The 27304-nt window shown below is 47.3% G+C and overlaps 1 protein-coding gene across 9 annotated transcripts in view; it reads left to right on the top strand.

The window, feature by feature from the left end:
• The window catches only part of THRB (thyroid hormone receptor beta), a 432236-nt gene that overhangs the window by 399957 nt on the left and 4975 nt on the right, over window positions 1-27304 (top strand). For all 9 annotated transcript variants that reach the window (XM_055416746.2, XM_088832732.1, XM_055416741.2 and 6 more), the window contains 4 exons: window positions 4902-5049; window positions 8027-8232; window positions 17814-17960; window positions 23157-23415. In XM_055416746.2, the coding sequence (XP_055272721.1) occupies window positions 4902-5049; window positions 8027-8232; window positions 17814-17960; window positions 23157-23415 (760 nt within the window). The remainder of the gene's footprint in view (window positions 1-4901; window positions 5050-8026; window positions 8233-17813; window positions 17961-23156; window positions 23416-27304) is intronic.

Genomic DNA, 27304 nt, shown 5'->3' with positions numbered 1-27304 from the left:
TGTTTGCCAGTGTGAACCTGACTGAATATGCTCACTTTTCAGGGTTCCATTAGGGTCTGTCTTTGAGGCTACTTAGGTTCAATTCTGTGCTGAATTGTCCACACCGGCTGTTGGCACAGGCTGCAGTCCATGGGTAAATTCTGGTTGTCCTTCAGTAACCACATCCTCTCCAGACTCACCTGCAGGAGACACTTGACAAGAATACACCAGCAAACTGCAGTCAGTGTACTTCAGGAAAGTGAACCTGAATTTGCAAACTTACATCTTCATTATCAAAATGACGTTGAGTTTCTGGCAAACAGGTTTTGGTCCAACAACCTAGCCTAGAAGATAAAGTTCACTGTAAAGGCAAACAAAGCTTAACCCAGGGCATTCAGCTGATGTTTTATAAAAGAGGTAGTAAGTCAGAGAAAGACTTTAATTTTTTTGTTGAGTGTTTTACCTTATTTTAAACGAAATGATCACAAACTTCAGAGCAAAAATCGTATTAAAATTCATAAAACAAGTCAGTCTTCCCTCATTCATCACCTATCTCTCCACCTCTCCTCCCCTTTCCTTCCTCCAACTACCCCCTTTTCTCCTAACCTTTGACCCTAGACCCCCAAATTCAACATGTTAGCTCGGCTTCATACTGATGGGTGTCATTTCCCTCGTGGAAGGTTTTCCATGCAAACTCCTTTCTGTGCACAAAATTGGGAAACATGTAGGCAATGGCAAGCCACTCCAGTACTCCTGCCTAGAAAATCCCATGGATGGAGGAGCCTGGTAGGCTGCAGTCCGTGGGGTCGCTATGGGTTGGACACGACTGAGTGACTTCACTTTCACTTTTCACTTTCACACATTGGAGAAGGAAATGGCAACCTACTCCAGTGTTCTTGCCTGGAGAATCCCAGGGACGGGGGAGCCTGGTGGGGTCACACAGAGTCAGACACGACTGAAGTGACTTAGCAGCAGCAGCAGCAGCAGCCTGCTAAAGTATTAAGATGATCTATCCAGTGAAAAGAGGTCATTTTTTAAGGTCTCAAGGCAAGACTCTTATTTTGGAATGTGATATAGTATTGCTCTAACTCATCCAGACCCCTTTGATCTAGAATTTGTAACCTTTTAACAAAGATTGGGCTAAAGGTTGCTTATATCTATGAAAATAATGTCATAAGGAGTTTGATGGCATTATTTACAAATAAGTTGTGGCTGTTTATTAATTGGGAAACTTGCAGACTCTCTTGAAAGGCCAATTTTATGGGCTTTGTTTGAAGCTGATAAAACCATTTCTGTAGATGCTTTCCCTCATTCCCGATTCAAATGTGTCTTTTTTCTAAATTAGCCCCAGTTAAAAAGGCTTTTACCTACCTGATTATGCAGCGTTGAGATTCTCTAAAATCAATTTTTAATGACAAATGTTGAATTCTAGGAGCGACTCTAATGAAAATCCCATTTAACATTCAGCTCCCAAAGTGACTCTAAAAACCAAATGTACCTTACAGAGGACTTAATGCTCACTGCTGCTGTTTGCTGTTTAGTCGCTCAGTTGTGTCCGATTCTTTGTGACCCCATGGACTGCAGCCCGCCAGGCTCCTCTATCCATGGAATTTTCCAGGCAAGAATTCCAGAGTGGGTTGCCATGCCCTTCTCCAGGGGATCTTCCCCGACCCAGGGTTCAAACCCATGTCTCTTATGTCACCTGGGAAACCCAAGGGCAGTTACACAGATCATTTAATATAAGGACAAAGCATCTTGGGAAAAGAGCAAAAGAGATGTTCAAATGAAACAGGACTTTTAAAAGTGGCCAAAAATGAAAAAAGTTGCACTTCACATCTTGTTTATTCAAACCTGTAATTTACAAGTATTTCTACCCACTACTCACAGTGTGCAGAGGGACTCTTTTCTTCCTGTTTTTGCCCTGAAGACAGTGGAAATATTCCAGATCAGATGTTTCATCTATTGGGATAGGCCAGTTTTCATGCATCTTTTGTAGAAAGAAAGTTTATACTCCTACAATAAATCACTTTTTAGCGCTGATTACGCATATCTAGACCACTAAGAAATGGATTCAGTTTCTGCAGAGAAATGTATCTAATGTCAATTTATAAAAGCAAAACCTCCGCTCACCAGCAACTCATCAGTGAAAGATATGTCCTTACTCTGTTCCTGAGACATCTCTTTTGTCTCAAAAAGATTTTTTTTATATGTAAATATTTTCTATCCAAGTTCACTCGCAAAAGTTGATGTTTCTCCCTTTTTAAAATTAAGGAACCTACCATCTTGGACATTTACTTAAATGAAGTGTTCCTTCATCATGTGTCAAAATTTGCTTCTATCATGCCTCAGGGGAAGCCTGAGCCTTAAAAAGGATCTGGCCCATGAAGTGCCCAAGAAGAGTCAGCAAGATGAGCCACAGAAAAGATGGCACTAAGAATGGCACAGCCTGCTGCCTCAACTTTTTTTTTTTTTTTTCAAAATAAGCCCCGCATCCGTTATTTCATTCATTCCTTGTAAAGGATTCCCAGAGAAGCCATTTTGGAAAAATGCTCATTTTGTCTGTTTCCGGTTCATCACCTCGTCCCCTCCCTGCTCTTGTCTGACTCCTCGGTGGGCCCTGCCCCCGGACACGAGCCAGTGTGAGCAGACGAGGGAGGAAAGGTCTCCTGACTTCAGGGGAACAGTCTCCCAACTTCAGAGCAGCGGTCAGCATGCTCCTGGAGGCCCCCGACTTGGGTGTTGCCACCTCTAGGGAAACCAAAAGGAGGATGCCACCCAGTGGCCCTCCTCCCTGCCTGTGACACCTGTCTTCTTGCTAGAATCTCTGAGTTTCTTCTGCCTTTCAAGCGAGCGCAACCCTCGAAGGGTGGGGTGGAGGGAAAAGGACAGGGTGGAGGCGCGGGCGGGGAAGCTTCTTTCCTCTCCGCAGGCCCTGCCGTCCAAGCCTGGCGGGACAGCCCACCACGGACACCCAGGAAGCACACGCCAGCCGCTGCCCCGTGTGTGCTTTAGGGAGTCTTACGACTGTTCGTCAACGCATTCAAACTAATGGACTCAGTGTTCAAGGATGCAGAGCCAAGATGACAGCTCTTCTGTTGGGATTTGAGTAATAGAAGTGACCAGGGATGAGCACACGTCCCTGACAATGAGTCCCTGAGTCTCAGTCCGTCATTCCTCCATGTTATTCTGCTTTGCCCAATGTAAAATGCTTCCTCAGACCTTTTCCTTGTAAAGAAGAGTTCCTGAGTCTGAGTGAGGAATACGCAAATGGTATATGTACATAATCAAAGCCAGGGCTGGTTAAATGGGATAATTACAATTGGAGCTTAATCCTGGTGGATCAGCTCGTAAAGAATCTGTCTGCAATGCGGGAGACCTGGGTTCGAAGGTCCCCTGGACTGGGAAGGTCCCCTGGAGAAGGGAATGGCTACCCACTCCAGTATTCTGGCCTGGAGAATTCCATGCACTGGATAGTCCGTGGGGTCGCAAAGAGTCAGACATGACTGAGCCACTTTCACTAGATCCGCTGGTATCTAAGTCCAATTTATGCAACCAAGTTGGAGGTTCCTTTAAGCTTTAACAGGTAATGTCCTTTAAAACCTGTTGTGCCTTGCTAATGTATACTAAAACATAAAACGATGTGGTTTTTTGAGAGTGGGTGAGAAAGAACTGTTTATAATATGTTCATCTAAAACATTTAAATAATACAGTAAAACTGGACTAAATTTATATCATATAAGCAGTTAAATAAGTTAGACTTGCAGTCCAACTCCCAGGTTCCAGTTCCAGCGTGTACTCGCCATGTGATTTGGGGCAAGTGATTTAACCTGTCTGAGGCTTAGTTTTTTAATCCCCGCAGTGGAGATATTAAGAGTACCGACCTCAGAAGGTTGTGGGAGTGACAGAGGCCATGGCACTTGTCTGCAGCACTCTGCAACGTGCCACTCACAAGGAGTGCTTTTTGCCGTCATGACTTGAGTGCCATGTCCAGAAAGGATTCTCATGTGACACCGCCTTCAGGGTGTTACATAAGTCACCTAGGCCTGGAACCTCCTTCTATCCTCAGGTGGCCCTCTCCTGTGCCTTGAGAGAGGATGAAACACTGAACTTTAGGGCAAGTGTCTATAGACTCTGGAGAAACAGGGTGCTGGGAAAGGAAAACTCCAATGCCACGAGCTTTGGGGAAAATTTGGTAAAGAAATTGGAATTTTCTCCTCCCCAATGACTGTTGTTTTAAGGGCTACCTGAACTGGCACGGCCATCTCAAGAGTCGAAAACCAGAATTAAACTAAGTCTCTAAAGGTAGTTAATGTGTACATTTAAATACTAGATGATTATATTACTAATTAACAGAGCATCACAAGTATCTAGCTTTTTTATTCTCCAGTATAAAGAGCAAACCTCTTCAAAGCTTGGCTCAGACGGTAAAGAATCTGCTAACTAGGCAGAAGACCCAAGTTCAATCCCTGGGTTGGGAAGATCCCCTGCAGAAGGATATGGCAAGCCACTCCAGTATTCTTGCCTGGAGAATCTCATGGACAGAGGAGCCTGTGGTGGCAAAGAGACAGACACAATTGAGAGACTTTCACATTGTGGCAGTCTATAAAATGAAATAATATAATTTATTTATATGACTCACTGTTTGGAAAACGTAAGTGTGAACACCAATGTTCCCGTTAGCTTTGAGTAAATGCCAAAAAGATGACGACTCCACAGCTTCTGACCTCTCCCTCTCCTCAGATTGAGAACTCCTTAGATTCACTTTGGGTCAGCTGCCCTGTCCTGGAACAGGTAGAGCTACAGGCCTGTACACAGGTGAGGTCCAAAACCAGCCACTGTGGTTAGGAAGATGCAAAATGCTGGAGGTCCTTTATTTCTAGACAATCTGAAATGGCTGTCTTGGATCTTTCTTTTTCATGTAGGGTTTCTTTAGAAGAACCATTCAGAAAAATCTTCATCCATCCTATTCCTGTAAATATGAAGGAAAGTGTGTCATAGACAAAGTTACAAGAAATCAGTGCCAGGAATGTCGCTTTAAAAAATGCATCTACGTTGGCATGGCAACAGATTGTAAGTAAAAATGTGCTTCCTTTGCTTCATATTCAGGGAGTGTTGACTGGGGAAAAGGGTGGCTCAAGGAGAACAACCAGGCAGGAAACAAAGCAGGAATGCTTGTGGACAGGGGGCAAGCACCCAGCCCTTTCAGGGACCCTCACTCCCATCCATGGCTGGTCGGTTTCCATCCGACCTTCCCCATCAGGTCCTGACTCCAGAGGCATCCGGATGATAGCTGAGGGACAGAGGTTAAACTGTCCCCATCATGCTTGCAGGACAGGCAGCCATACTCCATTTACACAGAGGTTACAGACGAGGGGTCTTGTCCACCCACCTTGATGAGGTGTAATTTTCCACACAGCATTCATGTGGTCAGAACTGGATGGACTAATTCTCTCCTTCTTTTTCAAAAGCAGAGACGGGAATTTATTTTGTGGGCATTTTTGGAGTCGGGACACTGGCAGAAAACATCGCGTTCAGAAATTTCTAAAGAATGTGAACTTGAGTCCTATTGCATGACTCATCCTGCAGTTGGTTTTTTGTTGTTGTTGTTTTATTTTTAGCCCATAAAAACATTCCAAGCTGAAGTCATCCTCCCCAGTTTTCAAAGTGCCACAGCATATGGCAGTGAGATTAGCTGTCGGGGTCTCTTCCCCACACTGTGCAAGGGATTTACACCAGTCACTTTAATTAATCTAATCATGAAATTAGAATCGTGCCATTCAGAATGTGTGCCCTCCCTTTTGCTAGGTATCTGGGTTACTAGTTTCTCTGGCATAAACTGTTTGCACATTGGTGAAGGATTTCAACTTTTAGTTTAAAGAAAAAAGGAAAGAAAAAAGAATGCAGTGAGGACCTCGTGAAGAGGAAAGAGTCACAGCCACACTTATGTGATAAACAGAGTTCTCTAAGAACAACAAAAATCTCTGGAACGTCCTTGGTTTGCCCATTAAAGAAGACAGAAGGGGAATCTTTTATATAGGAAAAAAGGAGGAGGGTTGTGTCAGGGCGTGAGGCTGGAAACCATGGGTTAATCCCCACCTCTGGCTGACTTCTTTGTCTCTGAAAGGCTTTTACTGGTTGCCAACAAAATGTCTGCTAAGGTTCTGTGGAGAGAAGGGACCTGCTGAATGTCCACTGCATTGTTTTATTGAAAGTTAAAGATGCAAAAGTTGATGAGCTTTAAAAGTGTTAATCCACACTGGGTGGAAATTCATTTTGAGTGCAACTTGCTTGCATGTGAGTCATTCATTATAAGAACTCAGGTTTTATAATCAGAAAAACTGTTGGGAGTCCCGGGTCTGCCACTTACTAGCTGTGTGCCCACAGGACTTAATTTCAGGTTTCCCTTGTGTGAAGTTATCACTGATCTTAGGATTCAATTAGAATAATACACGTCCAATTTGCCATGTTCCCTGACACCAGGGAAGCATTTGGGGAGTGGGGTTATGAGCACAGCCCTCTCCTTGCCTCCTTTAAATGGGTGAACCATGCTGACTTCACGGGGCTCACCTAGCCTGCCCACATTTCTAAGTGCCCCCCTCGCTTTAAAGATCCAACCACGTCTCCATGATCAGGGTCTCATTCTCTGTTTATGGATTCACCAGGCACTTTTGGTTCTCTTCCTCTGCTATGCCTGCTTTTTAAAAAAAATTTTCTTTTCCTTAGCAGGTCACACCTTCCTCAGGAAATGGCCCTAGGACAATGATTTCTAGGACTGCAGTCAGGGGTCCTGGGTCTTACCTTGGCCCTGCCATGAACTTGCTGTGTGACTTTTGGGAAGTCATGATCACCTTCTTCCTTCTCTGTGAAAGAGGGAGTTGGACTAGATCAGAGCTGAGATCCAGCAGTGGTAAAACACGACGACTCTGTAGCATGAACCCTGAATTTTTCTGTGCCACTGAGAGCTACTTAGAGTCTGGTGAAATGTTTTCCTTTTGGAAATTAACCACAGAAGTATAGGTTGTTCTTACCTTCACTTCTGAGTTCCCTTTTGCGTATCAGGGGTCCTCAACCTCTGGCCCTTGAACTGGTACCACCTGTCAGATCAGCAGTAGCATTAGATTAGAAATGACGTGCACAATAAATGCAATGTGTGTGAATCATCCCCAAATCATCCCCCAACCTGCAATCCATGGGGAAAAAAAGAAAGTGTCTTCCGCAAAATAAGTCCCTGGTGCCAAAAAGGTTGGGGACCATGGATAAATGATACAATTCACGGCTCTATTTACTGAGCATGTGTCCTGCACCATCATACTGATAGCCTGCGAAGTAGGCCTTATCGATCCCATTTTATACTGGAAGAAACAAAAGCTCAGAGAGCCTCAGTAAACTGCCGGAGGTCACACAGCTAGAATGTGGCAGTCTCAGGATTCAAGCCCCAGTCTGTCTAGATTCCAAAGCCTGGGCTCTTTAATCACTTTGAGGGTTGACCAGGTATACAGCAATGCAAAGAAAGTATCTGTGAGGGCTGAGCTTGGTCTAGCCAAGCTCCTAGCCACTCCAATCAGCCTTGAGTAAACAAATGAAGAGCAAGACTCCTTTTCCCTCTGAGAAAGGGATACCAGCCTGTTTACTGCTCCAGAATTTTTTAAACCTGAAGTCCTACTACAAGCCGTTTGGGGAGACTAGGGCTGAGGGGAGGAACAGACACCTTAAGAGTGAATTCAGATGACTGACTAGACAGACCCACCTATGACCCTCTAGGTGGGATGGGCTTTACCTGGCTCTGCTTCGTTCTTATTTAGGGTCACCCGCTGCGGAGCTAAGATGCCTGCTGTCCAAGTGTATCTCCCCCACCACCCTTCGTTTTGGAAAGCTGACTAGGCTTTGGGAAATTGGTGCTGGGGCTTGTGGTGGACAATGGCTAGCCGGTGGCAGTTTGCCGCCGAAGGAGAAAGGACTCGAGGTGACCCTCTCTGAGCCGCCCAAGCCCCCGCAGGTCTGCCAGCTGTCTGGAGAGTGTCTGCTCTGTGTCCCTCTCCCCCCGCAGTGGTCCTAGACGACAGCAAGCGTCTGGCCAAGAGGAAGCTCATCGAGGAGAACCGGGAGAAGAGGCGGCGGGAGGAGCTGCAGAGATCCATGGGGCACAAGCCAGAGCCCACTGACCAGGAATGGGAGCTCATCAAGACCGTCACCGAGGCCCACGTAGCCACCAACGCCCAGGGCAGCCACTGGAAGCAGAAGCGGAAGTTCCTGGTAAGACCCCGCCCCTTCCGCTTCCGCTTCACCTCTGTGCCCTGGGTGCTCAGAACTTGGCTTGCCGGTGTCCTCCTGGCTGTTACTGATAGGAGCGCAGGGCAAACCTTCTCCTGCCTGTGAGTCACTGAGTTCTAACGCAGTTAGCTCTTTGCTTCTACTGTGAGGTACGCCAGCCCGGGGTCAACTGATTAGCAAATTTTTTACCTGCCAGCTCTCCGTTTCTATACTCAGGCCTTCCCTCAGATGCCCATTTATATACATATTTCATCCCCTAAACTCACTCCAAAATATCCCATTTAGAATCACCCCTAAAAAGAAGTGACCCATATATCGAATGCATTTTTACATCAATGGAAGTCAAAATGTTGAATTTAAAGTAAATGCTGTCAGGTCCAGGGGGACAGTGGGAATCTGGAGTTGGGATCGGGGAGGGGAGTGTAAAGAAAACAGGCCTTTCCAGACCCTTGGAATACCCATGTTTGACTTTTTTATAAAACTAGCCCTTTTATCGGAGAAGGCAATGGCAAGCCACTCCAGTACTCTTGCCTAGAAAATCACATGGACAGAGGAGCCTGGTGGGCTGCAGTCCATGGGGTCACTACTAGTCGGACACGACTGAGTGACTTCACTTTCACTTTTTACTTTCACACATTGGAGAAGGAAATGGCAACCCACTCCAGTGTTCTTGCCTGGAGAATCCCAGGGATGGAGGAGCCTGGTCGGCTGCCGTCTATGGGGTCGCACAGAGTTGGACACGACTGAAGCGACTTAGCAGCAGTAGCAGCAGCAGCCCTTTTATGGTGGTTCAGGGGTTAGGAGTTGGGCTTTCAATGCAGGGAGTTCAGTTCAGTCCCTGGTCAGGGAGCTGGGATCCCACAAGCCTTGTGGCCGAAACCTCGAAACATAAAATGGAAGGAAAATTGTACCAAGTTCTATGAAGACTTTAAAAATGGTCCATGTCAAAAAAACAAACGAATGAAAACTAACCATTGTGAAAGGGCTTCCTATCCATTGCTTCTTTGGACTTCAGGACACTTTGGGTTAGGTAGGCTGGGATCACCATCCTCGTTTTACAGGTATACAAACCAAGCCCCAGGTCTTTCCAGTGTCTCACCTGAGGTTTGCCCACCATAAAGTGGCCAAACGGCCAACTTGGGTTTTTGGCCCAAGTCTTCAGCCGAGATAGCATGATTTTTAGTTATTAAAACAGCCATATCTGTACCTTTAACTCAAAAGGCTTGTAATGCTTTTCTCGATCATCTATAGAAAGAACCAGGAAAGGCATTGCAGAGAATGATTTGCCCCTAGAATTTCTTCAGGGCTGTAAGGTTACCCAGGCACAAGGTTTTGTTCAGGAAGTTGATGTTTACAGAGCCACTGCTTTACCCACCTGAATCCCTACATCATGGAGCTGATGTGAAATGTATATTTTTTAGATCCTTGATATGTTCAAGGAACTGTCCCTCTTGGTCCAAATGCAAAGAACTGTTTCTCCGGGATATTTTGTCCTAGAGGGATGCTGGGGGAGACAGAACGCCTCCATCATCCCGTCTGTCTCTACAGTGAGCTTTGTTTCTATCAGCCAGTCCCCTTCTGTGCCTGGGCCACCCCAGATCTCCTTGGGGGAAGGGCAGAGTTCCAGTCAGCTCTGTCACCTTCAGTGTCTGTCACGTGTGTGGTTGAAACTGACGGTAGCTTTTCCCTAAGGTGACTGCCAATCAAGTCTTTCCTCCCATTCTTCACCAAGGAGCGGTAGAATCTAGTCCTCTCTCCCCTTGAATCTGGGCTGGGCTGTGATTCCTTGAAGCGATGGATTTGGGCACAGTGACTCCTAAGGCTGGGTCATAAGAAAGCTTGCAGTTTCCAGTTGGTTATTTTGGAGAGGGATGCCACGTGGTCTCTGAGGGAAGCAACTGCCCTAACAAACTAAAAGAGTAAGAGTCCCGCCACCTTGAGATTGCCATGCTGGGAGGAAGTCCCAGGCAGCCATGTGGAGAGACTTCCCACCCGCCCAGGCACCAGTGGTGTGGCCGGAGTCACCTGCAGATGACGCCAATCTCTGCTGCGATTTCATGAGAGACCCCTGGAGAACCACCCAGAACTCTGAAAGACAGTGAAAGTGTATTGTTTTAAATGAAAAAGTGTTTCGAGTTTGGGGAGAGTTTGTTATGCAGCAATAGATAACCAGAACCGAGCCCAATAAATATGTGTGAAATGGACCTTTGAGTTCCATGGATCCACCCTCAGAGACAGCATAGCTAAGCCTGCCGTCTCAGCCACTGGACACACTTTCACATGCTCCCTGCAGCTGGGTGGTTGTGACTATTTATGCTCAGGATTAAAAGTGACTTGGGGGTCATGAATTATTCCTGCAAGGCCATTAAAAATCCTTCGTTAAAGACAGCTTTGCTTCGTAAGTATCCATGTTCAGAATTGGCTTCTATACGTGAGGACTTGCATCTCCTGTGTGGCCAATACCACTTTTTTTGCTTACAACACCACTACATATATTATTTCATTTATTTTTATGTGATGATGGCCCATCTTGTCTGGAAAAATATTTGAGGAGGCTTATTATTGTTAATAATAGTGTAGCAATGTCATAAGGAATTATAAATTGTATGTTGTCATGAAAGCTAGAAGTATCCATTTATCTGGAATGGGTAAGTAGCTTGCTCCCCGAAAGGAATTTCTTCATCATTTTTTAACTTTAAGACCAGGACTCAAGTCATAAACAGAGATCGGTGGTTTGACCTGGGGTTCAAATCAGCATGTGTGTCTTTGGCAAGTAAAGGAACTTTTGCAAAAGCCTTGCAGATTTTCAGTGATTTTAAAACCACTCTTTACAACTATTTCCAAAAGCATGTAAGCCATTCCCCATCCCCTCGAATCTCTGGAGGTCCAGAAGCACCAGCCCCTGTGTGATGACAGTGATGATGACAAGTAGTTGTGGACTGAGCTGGGGACAAGAAGCTTGTGCCAGACAGGGAAAGCGAGGTCTCCACCGAGGCACTCACATCTGCACCTGCCCAGCATGGAAGATACTGGCTCGAAGGAACCCCCTGCCAGCGACAGCATTGTCTGCTGAACACTGTGTTAGTTTTTTGGGGGTTTTTTTTGTTTTTTTTTTTTACCAGGGTTTCTGGTCTTCCTCAATCAATAGAAATTATTCAGGGGCCAGACAAGCAGTTCAGGCGAGGCTTGATCTGGGCTCCTGCAGCTGCAGTGGGACGGTTTCTCCTGCTTGCTCACTGCCCGAGGAGAGTGGGGAGAGCTGGTTTCTTATACGGGGTGAGAGGAGGGGTGAGTTCAGGGGTCAGACTGCAGGGTGTCTTAGGTGGTCTGCCCTCCCCTTTGGTGGTGTTGAGTGCAGGGGGCATGCGCAGTGTCCTGCTTTTGCTCACCGCTCCTCAGAAGTGGTTTTCTAGTCTTTGGGTATCTTGTTGTCCAGAATTTGCCCCAGCTGTGCATGCACACAGTTATTTTTAGTCCCTGATGGTTTCTTTTTTATTTTGTTGCTGGAGGAGAGGTGTGTCCAGGTGCAAGCACTGCAGCCAAGGGTCCCAGGCCCCAGCCTGTCTCATTATTTCTCTGCTCCTTTCGTTCACATGTGAAGGTATGCCTTTGGGTGGATTTTCCACCTGGTATAAAATGTGACCAGCAGAACCAGGGTGGGCCTGCCCTGCTTTTCCCCTGGCAGAGCTACTGTCTGACGTCACACATTCTCGATGGGAATCATCTCAGTAAGGATGAGGCAGGATGGGTGGTTTGGCCACATGTGGTCTGAGTAGACAGACAGGTCACAAGACAAATGCAGCAAGCCAGGAAGGCTACTGTCACTCAGAATGATTATAATATAGCAGAAGGAGGTAGTGTGGTTATGTGTGGTTATGTGTGTAGAGATTGGAACCAGGAAGCCTGAGTTCTAATTATGTGACTTTGGGTGAGTTACTTCCTGTCTAAGGATCAGCTGCTTTGGTGCTGTTATCAGTGATATAAAACTAATCAGCATGAGATCTTGGCATGTCATTAACAACCCCCTACGGGGTTACACAGCGCATCTTCCACACACCACCACTCTCACCGTCCTGTCCCCTGCTCATCCCAGGAGAAAGGAGCCGTTGGGTAGTAATGTCCCAAGGCCCAGAGACCTTTAATCGCCATTTGTCCCCTTCCCCCCACCACAAGAGACCCTGATGCTGGGAAATATTGAAGGCAAAAGGTGAATGGGGATGACAGAGGATGAGATGGTTGGATGGCATCACTGACTCAATGGACTTGAGTTTGAGCAAGCTCTGGGAGATGGTGAAGGACAGAGGAGCCTGGCATGCTGCAGTCCATGGGGTCGCAAAGAGTCGGACACAACTGAGCCACTGAACACCAACAACCCCACCACAAAGGTGAGGGGAGACGCCCTGTGATCACTCAGAGGGACAGAAGAATCCCGTCTGGCCCCATCCTCTCTGCTTGTGCCAGAGACCCAAGCCAAGAAGTCCTCAGCTTCAAGACAGCCATTTGCAAAGAGGTCAACCAGAGCACTTCCTACTCCCCTTGAACAATTCCAATGCCAAAGCAGAAAACCTCGGTCCGTCTCAGTTTGTGTCATACCAGCCTCCTCTAGTGCTGAGCTGGGGTCAAAGCCGTGTCCACACACACCCCTGAATTTCTCGTTCTGTGCACCCCTCACCCCCACCGCCCAGAGGAGAGCTGCTGGGCTCCTCATCGGCCTTCACCCCTCCAGTCCCTCAGCAGCCCCTGCCCTTGGCTCCCTAGATGGGTCTACAGGTCTCCCCTTTCTCCATCTCTGCTGCCACCCTGTGGTCCAGCCCACTTCCCCTCTTGCCCAAACCACCGCTGCTGTTCTCCCATCTCTTCCTTTGGCTCCTGCATCCCTTCTCCGTATAGTAACCATAAATCTCGTCATGGCTGCTCTCCTGTTTAAAGCCCTTCACTGGTGCTCCATTGCATTTAAAGTTCGCCCATCTCCTCTCCATGGCCCCTGAGGGCCCATCATGGTGGCACCCTTGCCTGCCTCCCATCCTGGATCACATGCCATGTCTGTGCCTACCGCATGGGCCTCCTCTCTGACCTTGGGATTATGCAGTGGGTTTGCCCTCCGCCTTAAATGTCCTCTGCGTCTGTGGAAGGCTGCCTTCTTGACATTCTTCAAGATAAAGCTCACACCTGACATCTCAAAGGGGCCTGGCTGGTCACCTGACCTCCCAAGCCGCCTGTATTATTAGGTCACCTCCAGTCTTTTCACAAATTACCATTCTTTCTTGAGAGCACTCATTTCATTTATTGTCCGACTCCCGTCAGCATGTGAACGCTCTTGGAGGATACACTGTTTCTGTAGCTTCAGTGTGTAGAACAAAGCCTGACTGCATAGCAGCTGCACAATAAATACTGGTTAAGGACATGAATACATCCATCCATGTGTTCACTCCACCAGGCCTCACCGCTTGGCCCAATGCCTTCTACACAGTAGACAGAGATCCTCAAGGCGTATTCCCGTCTTGAGAAGTTCTTATCTTGGATGTATTCCTGTGTGACTACCATTCCCTGGAGAAGGGAATGGCAACCCACCCCAGTGTTCTTGCCTGGAATTCCGTGGACAGAGGAGCCTGGCGGGCTACAGTCCATGGGGCTGTAGAGTCAGACACGACAGAGAGACTAACACTTTCACTTTTCATAACTGCAGTCAAAGTAGCAATGCCTCGGTGCCTGAGGAGTGGTTACCTGGGCCACCTTATGTATTCAAATGAGGTAGACACCGTCTCCCACCGAGGCCATCTGGGAGGGCTTCAGAGAGAAGTTAGGGTTGGAATTGGCAGAGTGAAGACTTTAAAGAAAGCAAAAGTCTGGGGGAGGTGAGGAGGCAGCCCTCGAAGGAAAAGTAAAGTGAAAGTCAGTCATGTCTGACTCTTTTCGACCCCATGGACTATACAGTTCATGGGATTCTCCAGGCCAGGATACTGGGGTGGGTAGCCTTTCCCATCTCCAGGGGATCTTCCCAGCCCAGGGATTGAACCCAAGTGTCCCATTGAAGGGGGATTCTTTACCAGCTGAGCCACCAGGGAAGCCCAAGAATAATGGAGTGGAAAAGCACAAGGCAAATCGGGGAGGAATCGGAAAGAGGTGGACCATTAGGGCCCCCTGCGCACCCCCGTGAGCAGCTCAGGCTCTTTGATCCACAGACACAAAAGGCCCACTCCCCGAGTCTCCACTGCTGAGTCTGCATGCCGGGGATCTATCCTCAGTCTCTGAGCTTGATCTCATGAGCAAAAATACACACGTGTATGTGAGCAAATGTGTTCCCTGCATGGCCTACAGGCTACTTGCTGGAAGAAGATATCCAGTAGATTCAAGTGTGCCAAGTATTTGTATTATATTTTTAACACCCTCCAAATATTTTAGCAAATAGTATGTTGTTCTTATGGGTAAAAAATCTTCAGGGAAGTCACAAACAAGGTTGCATTGTCAACTTTAACTTCTTATATGTGATGCTTTAACTCAGGTCAATCCATATATTCTTTTTTCTAGTATCCAAGATATATTTTGGATATAAAGCTTAATTATATAATAGAAGGCTTTTACTTTGCATATAGTTTTACTTCTAGCAATTGTATTTTCCATTAAATATCCAAAAGCTTAAAAATAAAATTTTTTCCTACTCTGCTATTTGTCAACAGAAAAGCTTTGTTATATTTGGTTATAAAATTTGTTATATTTTGGTTATAAAAGGTTGTTATATTTGGGCATTTAATTTTAGTTAAAATTATCAAATTTCCTTATACAATATCCCTCCTATTTTTCAAACCTCTAGCGGTATCACAGATGGTAATTCAAATACCCCACAGATTCACAGATTAAATGGAAATTATTAACATCAGTATTTAGCCAGTGACATTTCAAAAGACACTAAAGACAATTCAATACAATTAAATTAGATCTATCAATGTTCAGTGAGAAGATGTTTGGAGTCAACCAGGCCAAAACTATGTTATTAAAATAATACTTTTATTTTTATTTCTTAAAAAGACCACCTTATGTGTGTGTGTATACAATTCTCTCCCTTTTTACTGTGTTCCTTTTATTAGTTGATCTTTGTAAGAGAGTTAGAAAGTAGACACGCGGGTGAACCGGGCCGCATTTCAGAGTGGCAGGGGTGAGAGAGACCAGCACGGAGGTCTGAAGGGTGCCACACTGCTTTGTGCAGCAGAATAATCACCCCAGACTTTCTGATGTACCTTTTCCCTTGTTGCTGTTCAGTCACCCAGTCGTGTCCGACTCTCTGTGACCCCATGGACTGCAGCACGCCAGGCCTCCCTGTCCTTCAGTCTCTCCCAGAGTTCCCTCAAACTCATGTCCATCGAGTTGGTGATGCCGTCCAACCATCTCATCCTCTGTCATCCCCTTCTCCTCCCGCCTTCAGTCTTTCCCAGCATCAGGGTCTTTTCAAATGAGTCAGTTCTTCACATCAGATGACGAAAGTATTGGAGCTTCAGCTTCAGCATCAGTCCTTCCAATGAATATTCAGGACTGATTTCCTTTAGGATGGACTGGTTTGAGCTCCTTGCCATCCAGGGGACTCTCAAGAGCCTTCTCTGGTACCACAATTTAAAAACATAAATTCTACAGCACTCAGCCTTCTTTATGGTCCAACTTTCACATCCATACGTGACTGTTGAAAACACCACAGCTTTGACTGTATGGTCCTTTGTCAGCAAAGTGATGTCTTTGATTTTTAATGCATCATCTAGATTTGTTGTAGCTTTTCTTCCCAGGAGCAAGTGCCTTTGAATTTCATGGCTGCAGTCACCGTCCACAGTGATTTTGGAGCCCAAGAAAATAAAGTCTGTAACTCTTTCCATTTTTTCCCCATCTCTTTGCCATAAAGTGATGGGACCGGATGCCATGACCTTCGTCTTCTGAATGTTGAGTTTTAAGTCAGCTTTTTCACTGTCCCTTTTCACCCTCATCAAAAGATTCTTTAGTCCCTCTTTGCTTTCTGCCATCAGGGAAGTCCTTTTCCCTTAACTCAGCCTATGAGAGAGACAGAGACGGGGGAGAGAGAGAAGCCGTACCTATGATTATCCCATCAGTTCCATCTGCATCTGAAGAACCAGCAGCCTTCGTGGGCTTGCTATGCTGACAGTTGCCCAAAACATAGTCACTGATATGAAACAAGACAGAAACCAGCTTTCTTTCCCATCCACTTGCTGTCCCCCAAAAAGTAGAAAAAACAAAAGAACCTCCTGGAGAATCCAAAATAGGTCAGCAGCAGCAGCAGTCCTAGTTTTCTACACAGTAGATTTAAAAATCCCCCTGCCCTCGACCCCAGTCTGTCCGTCTCCAATCACACCTTTTGATGGCCTGGGCCACCCCTCTGACCTGGTGCCCCGGCAGGAGAAGAGTGAAGGAACCATCCTTGCTTGTCTTTGTGCTAAAAAGGAGGCGAGAGCAGCAACAGGGGCGATGGGGGCAGCCAAGCAGGAAGTGGGCCCCCTGGGCTGGGCATGGTCAGTGCTCGCCCAGTGCCGCTCAGCGCGCGGGCGTGGGCCAGTGGTGCCCTGGGGAGCTGGTGGAAATGCAGATTCTCTAACAGGGACCCACTGAGTTGGCAATTCTGGGGGTCACTCAGAGGCACAGTCAAGTCTGGGGCCTGCGGAGGCAAGGGCAGTCCGTCCCCAGCGGTGGCCTCAGCAGCCACTCTGCGGTGAGGGTCGGACTTGCTGGACTGGCTCCCGGAGCCCGTCCCTCCTGCCCTGTCTGCCCTCTTCCCACCTCCCAGCCTGGCCGTTTCGCCCCTGCCTGTCTATCGTGACTCTGAGCAAAGGGCGCGGCTGTCAGGCAGTGTCGGCCCCTCTGACTCCAGGCACGGCCTCCTGGAAGAGCAGGGACCAGTCCTGGCCTCAGGCCCGTCCTGAACCTCCCTGAGCACCTGTCCATCAGGGATTGGGTGAGGAGCACCCGGGGCGGTCATGACCATCGCAAGGACCAGAAAGGGCAGCGGGGGGGACTGTTGCTGGCAGGGAGCACCAGTGACCGCCAGAGATACAAGGAGAGGCCACAGCCTGTTGCGGTCCAAGCTGAGGAGCTAGCCTCGGGCTGGCCCCTGGAGGGCAGACTGGGACCCAAGCAAAAGGCATCACAAGCAAGAGCGAATCCCCGGGTCCTGTGTACGGGGCTCCCCCTCCTGCCCACCGCCCACAGGAGGATGCCCACAGGAGGACACCCACAGGGTGTGTGCTGCTCTGACACGGCCCCCAGAGCCCCGGCCGTAGGCCCCCTTCGTGCGCTCAGAGACAGAGCCAGACTTGTTTCTCCCCCCTCCCTCTTTCTCTCACTTTCCACAGCAACAATCCTGTGGCCATGATCCCTTTGAAAGTGATGACCAGGAACATGTATCTTTGCTCAGAGAACACAAGGTCTTGGGAGCTGTACAGTCTCTTACAGAACGACGTGGAAACTGTACAGTGTGTGTCAGTTCAGGAGAGATTTCCTGCCACGCAAGAACCGTGATCAACGACCCATTCGGTGTCTTCATTTAAATCCTCCTTATCTCTCCTCCTCAGCCCGAAGACATCGGACAGGCGCCGATAGTAAACGCCCCGGAAGGTGGAAAGGTCGACTTGGAAGCCTTCAGCCATTTTACAAAAATCATCACACCAGCAATTACCAGAGTGGTGGATTTTGCCAAAAAGTTGCCTATGTTTTGTGAGGTGAGGAGATTGCTTTACCTTCTTTGTTGGTATTCATGATTAGTTCCACTGAGTTCCTGAGTATTACGTGTAATTTAATACTAATCAGTTGGGACTTACGAAAAGTCATATGAAAACCACAGCAGCACGAAATGACAAGGCACCGTCCCGCGTGTTTCCCCGCCCCCTCCATTGGTCATCATCCATCAGCTTATCTACGTGAGGCTGATGAGGGGCCTTTCCACTGCCCGACTCCAGGCCCAGAAGAACCAGACAGTCTCACCTCCTCTCGGTTGGCATTGCGATATCCTGGTTGCCTGCTCAAGCCTGCCTCGTGAAATCCAGGCTCTAACAGATGGGCAGGACAGCTTTTGTTAAATCCACTTTACAGATGAGGAAAAGAGATGAAGTCCACCCATTTGGCATGGGGCCACTGTTGTTTGAGTCTCTGTCTATATTATTTCCACTTCATATCCAGCAGGCTGGCCTTGTGGTGCTTTCTTCATCCTCAAGAATAAGTGAAATGGGGTGGGGTGTCCCTGGCAGTCCAGTGGTGAGATTCGGCACATCCCCTGCAGGGGGCATAGGTTTGAGCCCTGGTCAGGGAACTAAGATCCCACCTGGGATTCTCCAGGCAAGAACACTTCTGTGGGTTGCCATTTCCTCCTCCAGGGGATCTTCCAGACCCAGAGATTAAACCCGTGTCTCTTGCGTCTCCTGCATTGGCAGGTGGGTTATTTACCAGAGCCACCTGGGAAGGCCCATTCTAAAGAACAGATCGCCCATAATTTAGATTATCTGCTTTCACAGGATACCCGATTTGTCAGTAATATAAATATTCTGCAATGCGCGTTCTGGTACCTATGCCCTGTTCACAGAGCAGCCTGTTTCCTAGGGGCGAATCCCAGAAGTGGAATTTAAGGACCTAGGCTGCTCCTTTGAGGACTGCCTGTGCGCTGCCACATTGCCCTCTGGACAGGGTGTCTGCAGTCCCCTCTGTGCCGGGGGCGCGCTTCCTCTGGCCCGGTGTCAGCTCTTGTGTCTGGGTGGGGTCTGTCTCCCAACTTCTCTCAGTCCTCTGTCTCTGCGCTGTGTCCTCTTTGCTCAGTCCTTGATGTCTGAGAAAAACTTGGAGTTTGCTGCTCCTACAGGGTAAGCTAGCCTGTCAGTCCTGTGTTCCCCTTGGAATACCCACCAAAAACGTTTTCCAGAAAATGTAAAGCTTAAGGCCACCAGCCACTGAGAGCTATGTCGTGAATGAAGGAAAAGAAGCCATTGCCACCACCAGCAACAAACACACTGTGCACTGTGTCCTTGGCAAGGGTGAGAGCTCAGCCCAGAACTTTCCAGGCCCGAGTGTGGCAAGCTTCTCCCTTCAAGCTTCCCTCGGGAGTTTAAGCCTGCTTCAAAGTCATGATTCCACCTGTCTTTCAACCCTGATATTTTGTAGTCTCCAAGTTGAAAAAAGTTAGGGGAGACTATTTTGACAGCAGCGATACATATGTTTCTGCTGTTTTTGGCCTCCTGAGGGCCTTTACCCTTTGACACTATCTTTTTTTTTAAATCTTTCGGTGGCGCTGTGTGGCATGTGGGATCTTAGTTCCCCACCAGGGATGAAACCTGAGCCCTCTGTATTGGAAGTGCAGAGTCTTAACCAGTGAACCACCAGTGAAGTCCCTTTTGACACTCTGGAACCCCAAAGAGGGCTGTGAACAGCACAGGCCATGTACTACCTGTGGAGTGGGCTCCAGATCCCAGATGGGCTCCAAAACCGGAAGTTTCTGCCAGGGGCAGTTTGATGCAGCTGCTGTTCAAATCGCACTCAGGATAACTTTCTGCTGAGACCCATGCCAGCCCACCAACCAAGGGCTTCGAAAGCTCTGAAATGGCTGCTGGCAGAGCTGCCAAGAGCACACGTCAGAACCGTTTCTTGAGCGCAGGGCGCGGGCACTCCTGCCAGCCAATGGAGCGCTGCACTCCCCGGGCAGGCGGGTCGGTGGGCGCCCCCGCCTCTCCCTGGGCAGGCCCCCCAGGGCCTCCCCACAGTGGAGGGTTCTTAGGACTTAGAGACTGTCTGCCCACACATGGAAACAAACCTCACCCTAAATGTCTCTTTAAAGAACAGGCGTCTGGCCTAGTTTTTCAACCGCTGGAGATCCTTGACAAATCTTTACTCTGCTTTTATTTACATGTGAACTCACAAATAGGAAGTTTTCAAAAGAAAACTTCTACTTCATCTATCATCAGACTTGGCTATAGAGATGGGGCCTGCCCAAGTCTATATAATCCATGACAGCTAAAAACAACTAAAATCAATGGTTTTATCAGATCAGTCATTCCTCTTTGCCACTCTATGTCCATGGTTCTCAAGAGTGGGTCCCTGAACCAGGTGCGTGGGCATCACCTGGGAACTTGGGCGCATGCAGACCCTCAAAGGCGGGGCTGCGATGCATGTTTATCAAGCCCTAGGTGTCGGTGAGCGGGCTGCAGACAGGACCTCTGCCCTAAGCAATGAAGCCAGCGTTCGCCCACTCCAGCCAGCTGTCCGCTTGCCTGTGGAGGCGCTAGCCAAGTTCCTGTCTCCTGTTCCCTACCAGGCCCTGAGTCCAGGAATCCAAGATGTAATTGCGGAGTACAAATCAGAAACTAAATAAAAGCAAATCATAGTCATTTTGCTTAATGAGTAGAGGGGAAAATTCACATGAATGGATTCCAGAACCAAACACAAAACCCCTTTTATTCTAGAGAAAAAACAGAGCAATTTGAAATTAAACAGTAAGGCAGGTAGGCTGAGTTAGTAAATAATAATAATAATAAATATATATATATATATATGAAATACTCTGTATTTTAAAGGTAATTGTGTAGTACTGCTTTGTCATATATAGTCACCTGAATTGAAGTAGTCGTGTTGCCAAGATCATTTCTCAAAAAAGAATTGGAACTGCTTTAATGAAGAGAGAAACTACCTGTCGTTTGATATTCATTGTTTATGGAAACTTACACCCAAATCCCTTCAGAGAGGGAGCTCTCCTTTTCCCTTGACCTTGGATTCTGACAGAGCTGGCTTCCAACTCTCACCTCACCCACTCAGGGACCCCCTAGCATGTCTCTCAACCTCTCAGAGCCTGGATTTCCACACCTGTCAATGAAATTGGAATTAGGATATTTACCTCACTGCACTGTTGCAAACGTTAAACAAGGTGATGCATGTCAATCTTAGCTCAATTCATCAAAAACACCCATTAACTAATAGTGTTTCAAACTATGTTGATAATGGTATTTAAATAAACATTCTCCCCCTCCAGAAAATCAAACTCTAATTTTTTGTTATTTCTCTTCACAAAGCTTTTAAGTTTATTATTAATGTTATCGGTTCAGTTTAGTTGCTCAGTCATGTCCAAATCTTTGTGACCCCATGGACTGTAGCACGCCAGGCTTCCCTGTCCATCACCAACTCCCAGAGCTTGCTCAAACTTGTGTCCATCGAGTTGGTGATGCCATCCAACCATCTCATCCTCTGCCGTCCCCTTCTCCTCCTGCCTTCAATCTTTCCCAGCATCAGGGTCTTTTCAAATGAGTTAGTTCTTCACATCAGGTGGCCAAAGAATTGGAGTTTCAGCTTCAGCATCAGTCCTTCCAATGGATATTCAGGACTGATTTCCTTTAGGATTGACTGGTTTGATCTTCTTGCAGCCCAAGTGACTCTCAAGTGTCTTCTCCAACACCACAGTCCAAAAGCATCAATTCTTCGATGCTCAGCTTTCTTTATGGTCTAGCTCACACATCCATATATGACTAATGGAAAAAACATAGCTTTGACTATATGGACCTTTGTTGACAAAGTGATGTCTCTGCTTTTTAATATGCTGTCTAGGTTGCTCATAGGTTTTCTTCCAAGAAGCAAGCATCTTTTAATTTCATGGTTGCAGTCACCATCTGCAGTGATTTTGGAGCCCATAAAAATAGTCTGTCACTGTTTCCATTGTTTCCCCATCTATTTGCCATGAAGTGATGGGACTGGATGCCATAATCTTAGTTTTCTGAAAGTTGAGTTTTAAGCCAACTTTTTCACTCTCTTCTTTCACTTTCATCAAGAGACTCTTTAGTTCTTCTTTGCTTTCTGCCATGAGGGTGGTGTCATCTGCATATCTGAGGTTACTGATATTTCTCCCAGAAATCTTGTTTCCAGCTTGTGCTTCATCCAGCCCGGAATTTCGCATGATGTACTCTGCGTCTAAGTTAAATAAGCAGGGTGACAATAATGTTATCACATTATCACAAAACTTAACAGGAAACCCAAATGAGTTTAAAATGAGATTACAACACTGGCAAAGAGATCCAGTATGTGCAGTAATTCTGATGCCAGAGACTCTGAGAACATAATAACCCTAGGAGCCAGGAGGTCTGGATTTTGGGCTCACCTCTGCCTTTGATCCACTGGGTGACTCTAAGCAAAGTTGTGACATCCCTGGGCCTCAGAGGTCACATGTCTATAAGAGACCTTCTAGTCCTCTGCCTTTTAAGAGATTCAAGGCGCAAACTTGCTTCAGAAAACAGAGCAGCACAGTTGCCAGCTAAACAGTGGCATCGGCTCTTAGAGCTACCAGACCAAAACGGTGGTACATTTAGGAAGGTCTCAGTTAGTGGCTACTCCAGTAGCCTGGTGGCTTGGGCGTCCCTGGTGGCTCAGACAGTAAGGCATTGGCCTGCAGTGTGGGAGACCTGGGTTCTGGGTTGGTTGCATTTTCAGTGCAGGGGGTGCCAGTTCAATCCCGGGTCAGAGACCCAAGATCCCACATGTCATGCAGTGCAGCCAAAAAAAAAAACGGTGAAGATGATGAACAGTGTGGGTGCTCAGTCGCTCCAGTTGTGTCCGACTCTGCGCCAACTCTCTGTGACCCCATGGACTGTAGCCCGCCGGGCTCCTCTGTCCACAGGGATTCTCCAGGCAAGAATAGTGGACTGGGTTACCATGCCCTCCTCCGAGGGATCTTCCTGACCCAGGGATCAAACCCAGATCTCCTGCGTTGGCAGGCAGACTTTTTACCACGAGTGCCCTGGGAAGCCCAGGCTTGGAGTATGGGGAGTGGTTGTGGGAGTCTGCAGCCGAGCAGACAGAGCAGGACTGCTCCCGTCACCCCTGGCGTCCCGCGGGCGGGTCCTAGCAGACGTCTGTGCCCTCGCTCCATGCTGACGTGGGCTGCTTCTTTCCAGCTGCCATGTGAAGACCAGATCATCCTCCTCAAAGGCTGCTGCATGGAGATCATGTCCCTCCGCGCAGCAGTGCGCTATGACCCAGAGAGTGAGACTCTGACCCTGAATGGGGAGATGGCGGTGACGCGCGGCCAGCTGAAAAACGGGGGCCTCGGGGTGGTGTCCGACGCCATCTTCGACCTGGGGATGTCGCTGTCCTCTTTCAACCTGGACGACACTGAGGTTGCTCTCCTTCAGGCCGTCCTGCTGATGTCTTCAGGTGAGTGTGTCCGGACCGCCCCGGCGCGCGTTCAGAGCTCGTGGGGAGCTTCCGGTCGCCGGCGCTTCCGGTCGCCGGCGCTTCCGGTTCGCATCCCGCTGCCCTCCAGCGGCGGGCGGTAGGTTTCCGGTCCCCACCCCCGGATCGTGTCCCCGCATCCTCCAGCGGCGGGCGGGGCTTTGCAGACATTCGGGGAGCTGAGAGGGGGTGTCTGCCGGCTCCTCAGGTCGTGACAGAGCCCCCAGAGCTCCTCTCCCAAGGTTCGGTGAAGCGGCTCCCTTCCACACTCCCTGGCCCGCCTCGGGGCAGTCGGCTCCCTTCTGGGTCCACATGCTCTGCACTGCACCCACAGCCGTGGGGTCCCCCAGACCCGCCTCCGGTGTGGTGGGCAGACTGTCTAACGCAGCCTTCCCGGTCCTGCCCTCCTGATGCCCACGCCGTGTGCAGTCCCCTCCTGTCGGGAGCGCATGGCTGCCCCGTAGGATCCTGAGAATTCCGCAACCACCCTGTGCCTGCCTTGTGTTCTGAGATACTCCAGCTCCTCTTGGGAGTGGACTTGCTCACAGGACAGGAAGCCACTTTCAGGAAGCAGGAAGCGAGGCAGCCTCCAGCAGACACTCAGGTCAAGGCCGGGGTGCTCCCTGCCGGTAGACTTCACTATCAGTTCAGTCGCTCAGTCGTGTCCGACTGTTTGCGACCCCATGGACTGCAGCACGCCAGGCCTCCCTGTCCATCGCCAACTCCTGGAGCTCGCTCAAACTCATATCCATCGAGTCGGTGATGCCATCCAACCACCTCATCCTCGGTCCTCCCCTTCTTATTCTGCCTTCAATCTTTCCTAGCATTAGGATCTTTTCCAATGAGTCAGTTCTTCGCATCAGGTGGCCAAAATGTTGGAGTTTCAGCTTCAGCATCAGTCATCCCAATAAATATTCAGGACTGATTTCCATTAGGATTGACTGGTTTGATCTCCTTGCTGTCCAAGGGACTCCCAAGAGTATCCTTAATAAAACATGTAATTTATCTAAGTACTCCCTGTGTGACCCTAAGCAAAGCTTCTAGTGTCTCTGGTCTTCAGTGTCCTGTAAAATAAAGAAACTGAGTAAGTGCAGAGTAATATGTTGACTTTCTGTTTGGATCAAAAGTTAAAAGATCCTATGGAGAATTTATCTGGCACATTCAGAGAGAGAGAAGATGGGGAGAGCCACAGGGCCGCAGCATCAACTATGAAGGAAATCACAAAACTAAAATGCAAAAAGTTCAATCTGAGCTGGATGGGGGATGTCAAAAGCCAGGATATTTTGTCTAAGCTCAGAAGGGTGGGCTGAGATGTTAACCCTGATTCTTTCTTTCAAATTAAGAAGAACTCTATTTAGAGTTTTACTGATACAGATATTTCAATAACTAGACACTTGAAGCATGAATGTATTTATTTGATCAAAGCCACAAACAGGAGAACTGGACAGGGGGGTAGTAGGGCTCCCCGGAGTTGTACGAGGAATTCATTCAGGTTTACAAATTTCGTTGTCGTTTTTTTTTTTTTAATTGAGGTATAACTTACATAATATTGCATTAGTTTCAGGTGTACAACATGATGATTTGTATATGTGTACAACATGGATATTTGTATATTATTTTGAAATGATCATCAGTATTAGCTAACATCCGTCCGTTCGTTCCGTTCCGTTCAGTCGCTCAGTCGTGTCCGACTCTGCGACCCTGTGGACTGTAGCCTACCAGGCTTCTCTGTCCATGGGATTCTCCATGCAAGAATACTGGAGTGGGTTACCATTTCCTTCTCCAGGGGATCTTCCCGACCCAGGGAACATATCTCCCCATATATAGTTGCACAATTTTTCTTGTGATTAGGACTTTTAAGATTTACTGTCTTGAAAGTGAATTCAAATATGTAATACAGTGTTATTAGCTAGTCACCATGCTGTTCATTACATCTGCATGACTTACTTGTTTTATAACTGGATATCTGTACCCTTTGACCCCCTTCACCCATTTCACCCACCCAGACTCCCAGCCTCTGACAACCACCAATCTGCTATGCATATGAGCTTGCTGGGATTTTGTTTGTTTTTGTTTTCGAGATTCTACCTATAAGTGAGATCATATAGTATTCATTTTTCTCTGACTTATTCACTTAGCATAATGCCCTCAAGGTCCATCCATGTTGTTGCAAATGGCAAGATTTCATTCTTTATAACTAAACAGTATGCCAGAAAGTGTGTGTGGGGGTGGGGGGATGACAGCTTCTTTATCCATTCATCCGTCAGTGGACACTTAGTTTGTTTCCATACCTTAACCATTATAATAATGCTTCAGAGAACAGGGGGGTGAAGATGTGTTTTTGATGTAGTGGTTTCGTTTTCTTCAGATAAATACCCAGAAGTGGGATTGTTCGGTCATGTGGTAGTTCTATTTTAATTTTTTAAGGAATCTCCATACTGTTTTCCACAGTGGCTGCACCAACTTACATTCCCAAAAATAGTGCTCAAGGATTCTCTTGTTACTTCTTTTCTTTTTGATGATAGCCATTCTGACAGGTGTGAGGTGATATCTAATTGTGGCTTTGATTTGCATTTCCATTCATCTGTGTATCTGTTTTTATGCCAATACAATACTGCTTTGGTTGCTGTAACTTTGTAATATAGTTTTAAATCAGAGACTGTGATGCCTCCAGCTCCGTTTTCTTTTCTCAAGATTCCTTTGGCTATTCAGGGTCTTTTACGGCTGAAAATACAAACTTTAGCATTGTTTATTCTAGTTCTGTGAAAAATGCCATTGAAACTTTGATAGGGATGCACTGACTCCACAGATTGCTTTAAGCAGCATGAATATTAGAACAATATTAATTCTTCCAATCCATGAGCACGGGATATCCTTCCACTTCCTGTGTTTTCTTCAGTTTCCTTCATCAGTGGCTTATTTTTCAGTGTGTACGTCTTTCACATCTTTAGTTGAATTAGTCCCTAGGCATTTTATTCTTTTTGATGCAATTGGGAATGTTATCAGCAAATAGTGACAGTTTTTACTTTTCCCTTTCCAACTTGGATGCCTTTTCTTTCTTTTTCTTGCCTAATTGGTCTGCATAGGACTTATAATGCTATGCTGAATAAAAGCCACAAGAGTAGGCATCCTTGTCTTGTTCTCTGTCTTAAGCAGTGTTTTCAGCTTTTCGCCATTTAGTGTGCTCTTAGCTGTGGACTTGTCGTATAGCTTTTATCATGTTGAGATACATCCCCTCTGGATTCACTGTCGCAACCCAAGTCCTCACAGCCTAGATACTCCCCAATCATCCAGCCTTCTCGTGACATCCTTTTATCATTTTTTTAAAACTGCCTTGAGTCTTCTCCTATATATTGTGGGAAGACCAGTGGTTTTCCAAGACTTGGGAAGATTTTTCTGGGCTGTACATGGTCATGCTCTCCCCCAGCTCCATCTTCCCACTATGACTCTTTTCTCTACACAGGATGATGCTAGCATCGTTCACATCCCCTTTTCATCATTATTTCCCAAGACACCACCAACACAGGGCTGCTACAGAAGCAATCAAACGTATAAGGGAAGGGAAGGAGTGGTTCACTGAAGCCAAGTGAACAATTAAAACTGGATATTGTCTGCTTTGTCTTCACCAGAGTTTCTTCAGACATTCCTCCTTTGCATCCAGGCTGCCTGATTTCCTCCCAGTCTCTCTCCACATCTCTCTCTTCTCTGTAAGTCCATGCTTGTCAGAGTCACTCCTCATCATGCAGAGGATTTCATTTCTCTAGGTGAGATTTCTCCTTCTATACCCTAGGAAGGAGGCATCACCCTTCACACCCAAGGAGGTGATTTGTGTAAGCCAGAAACATTTATCTAAACAAAGCCTTGACGCCCT

This window comes from Moschus berezovskii, chromosome 26 (genome assembly GCF_049115385.1).
Source record: "Moschus berezovskii isolate FMDL1 chromosome 26, NW_MosBer_1.0, whole genome shotgun sequence".
Lineage (NCBI taxonomy): Eukaryota > Metazoa > Chordata > Mammalia > Artiodactyla > Moschidae > Moschus > Moschus berezovskii.
Note: the sequence above shows the minus strand (reverse complement) of the source record. Positions and strands in the feature narration are given on the sequence as shown.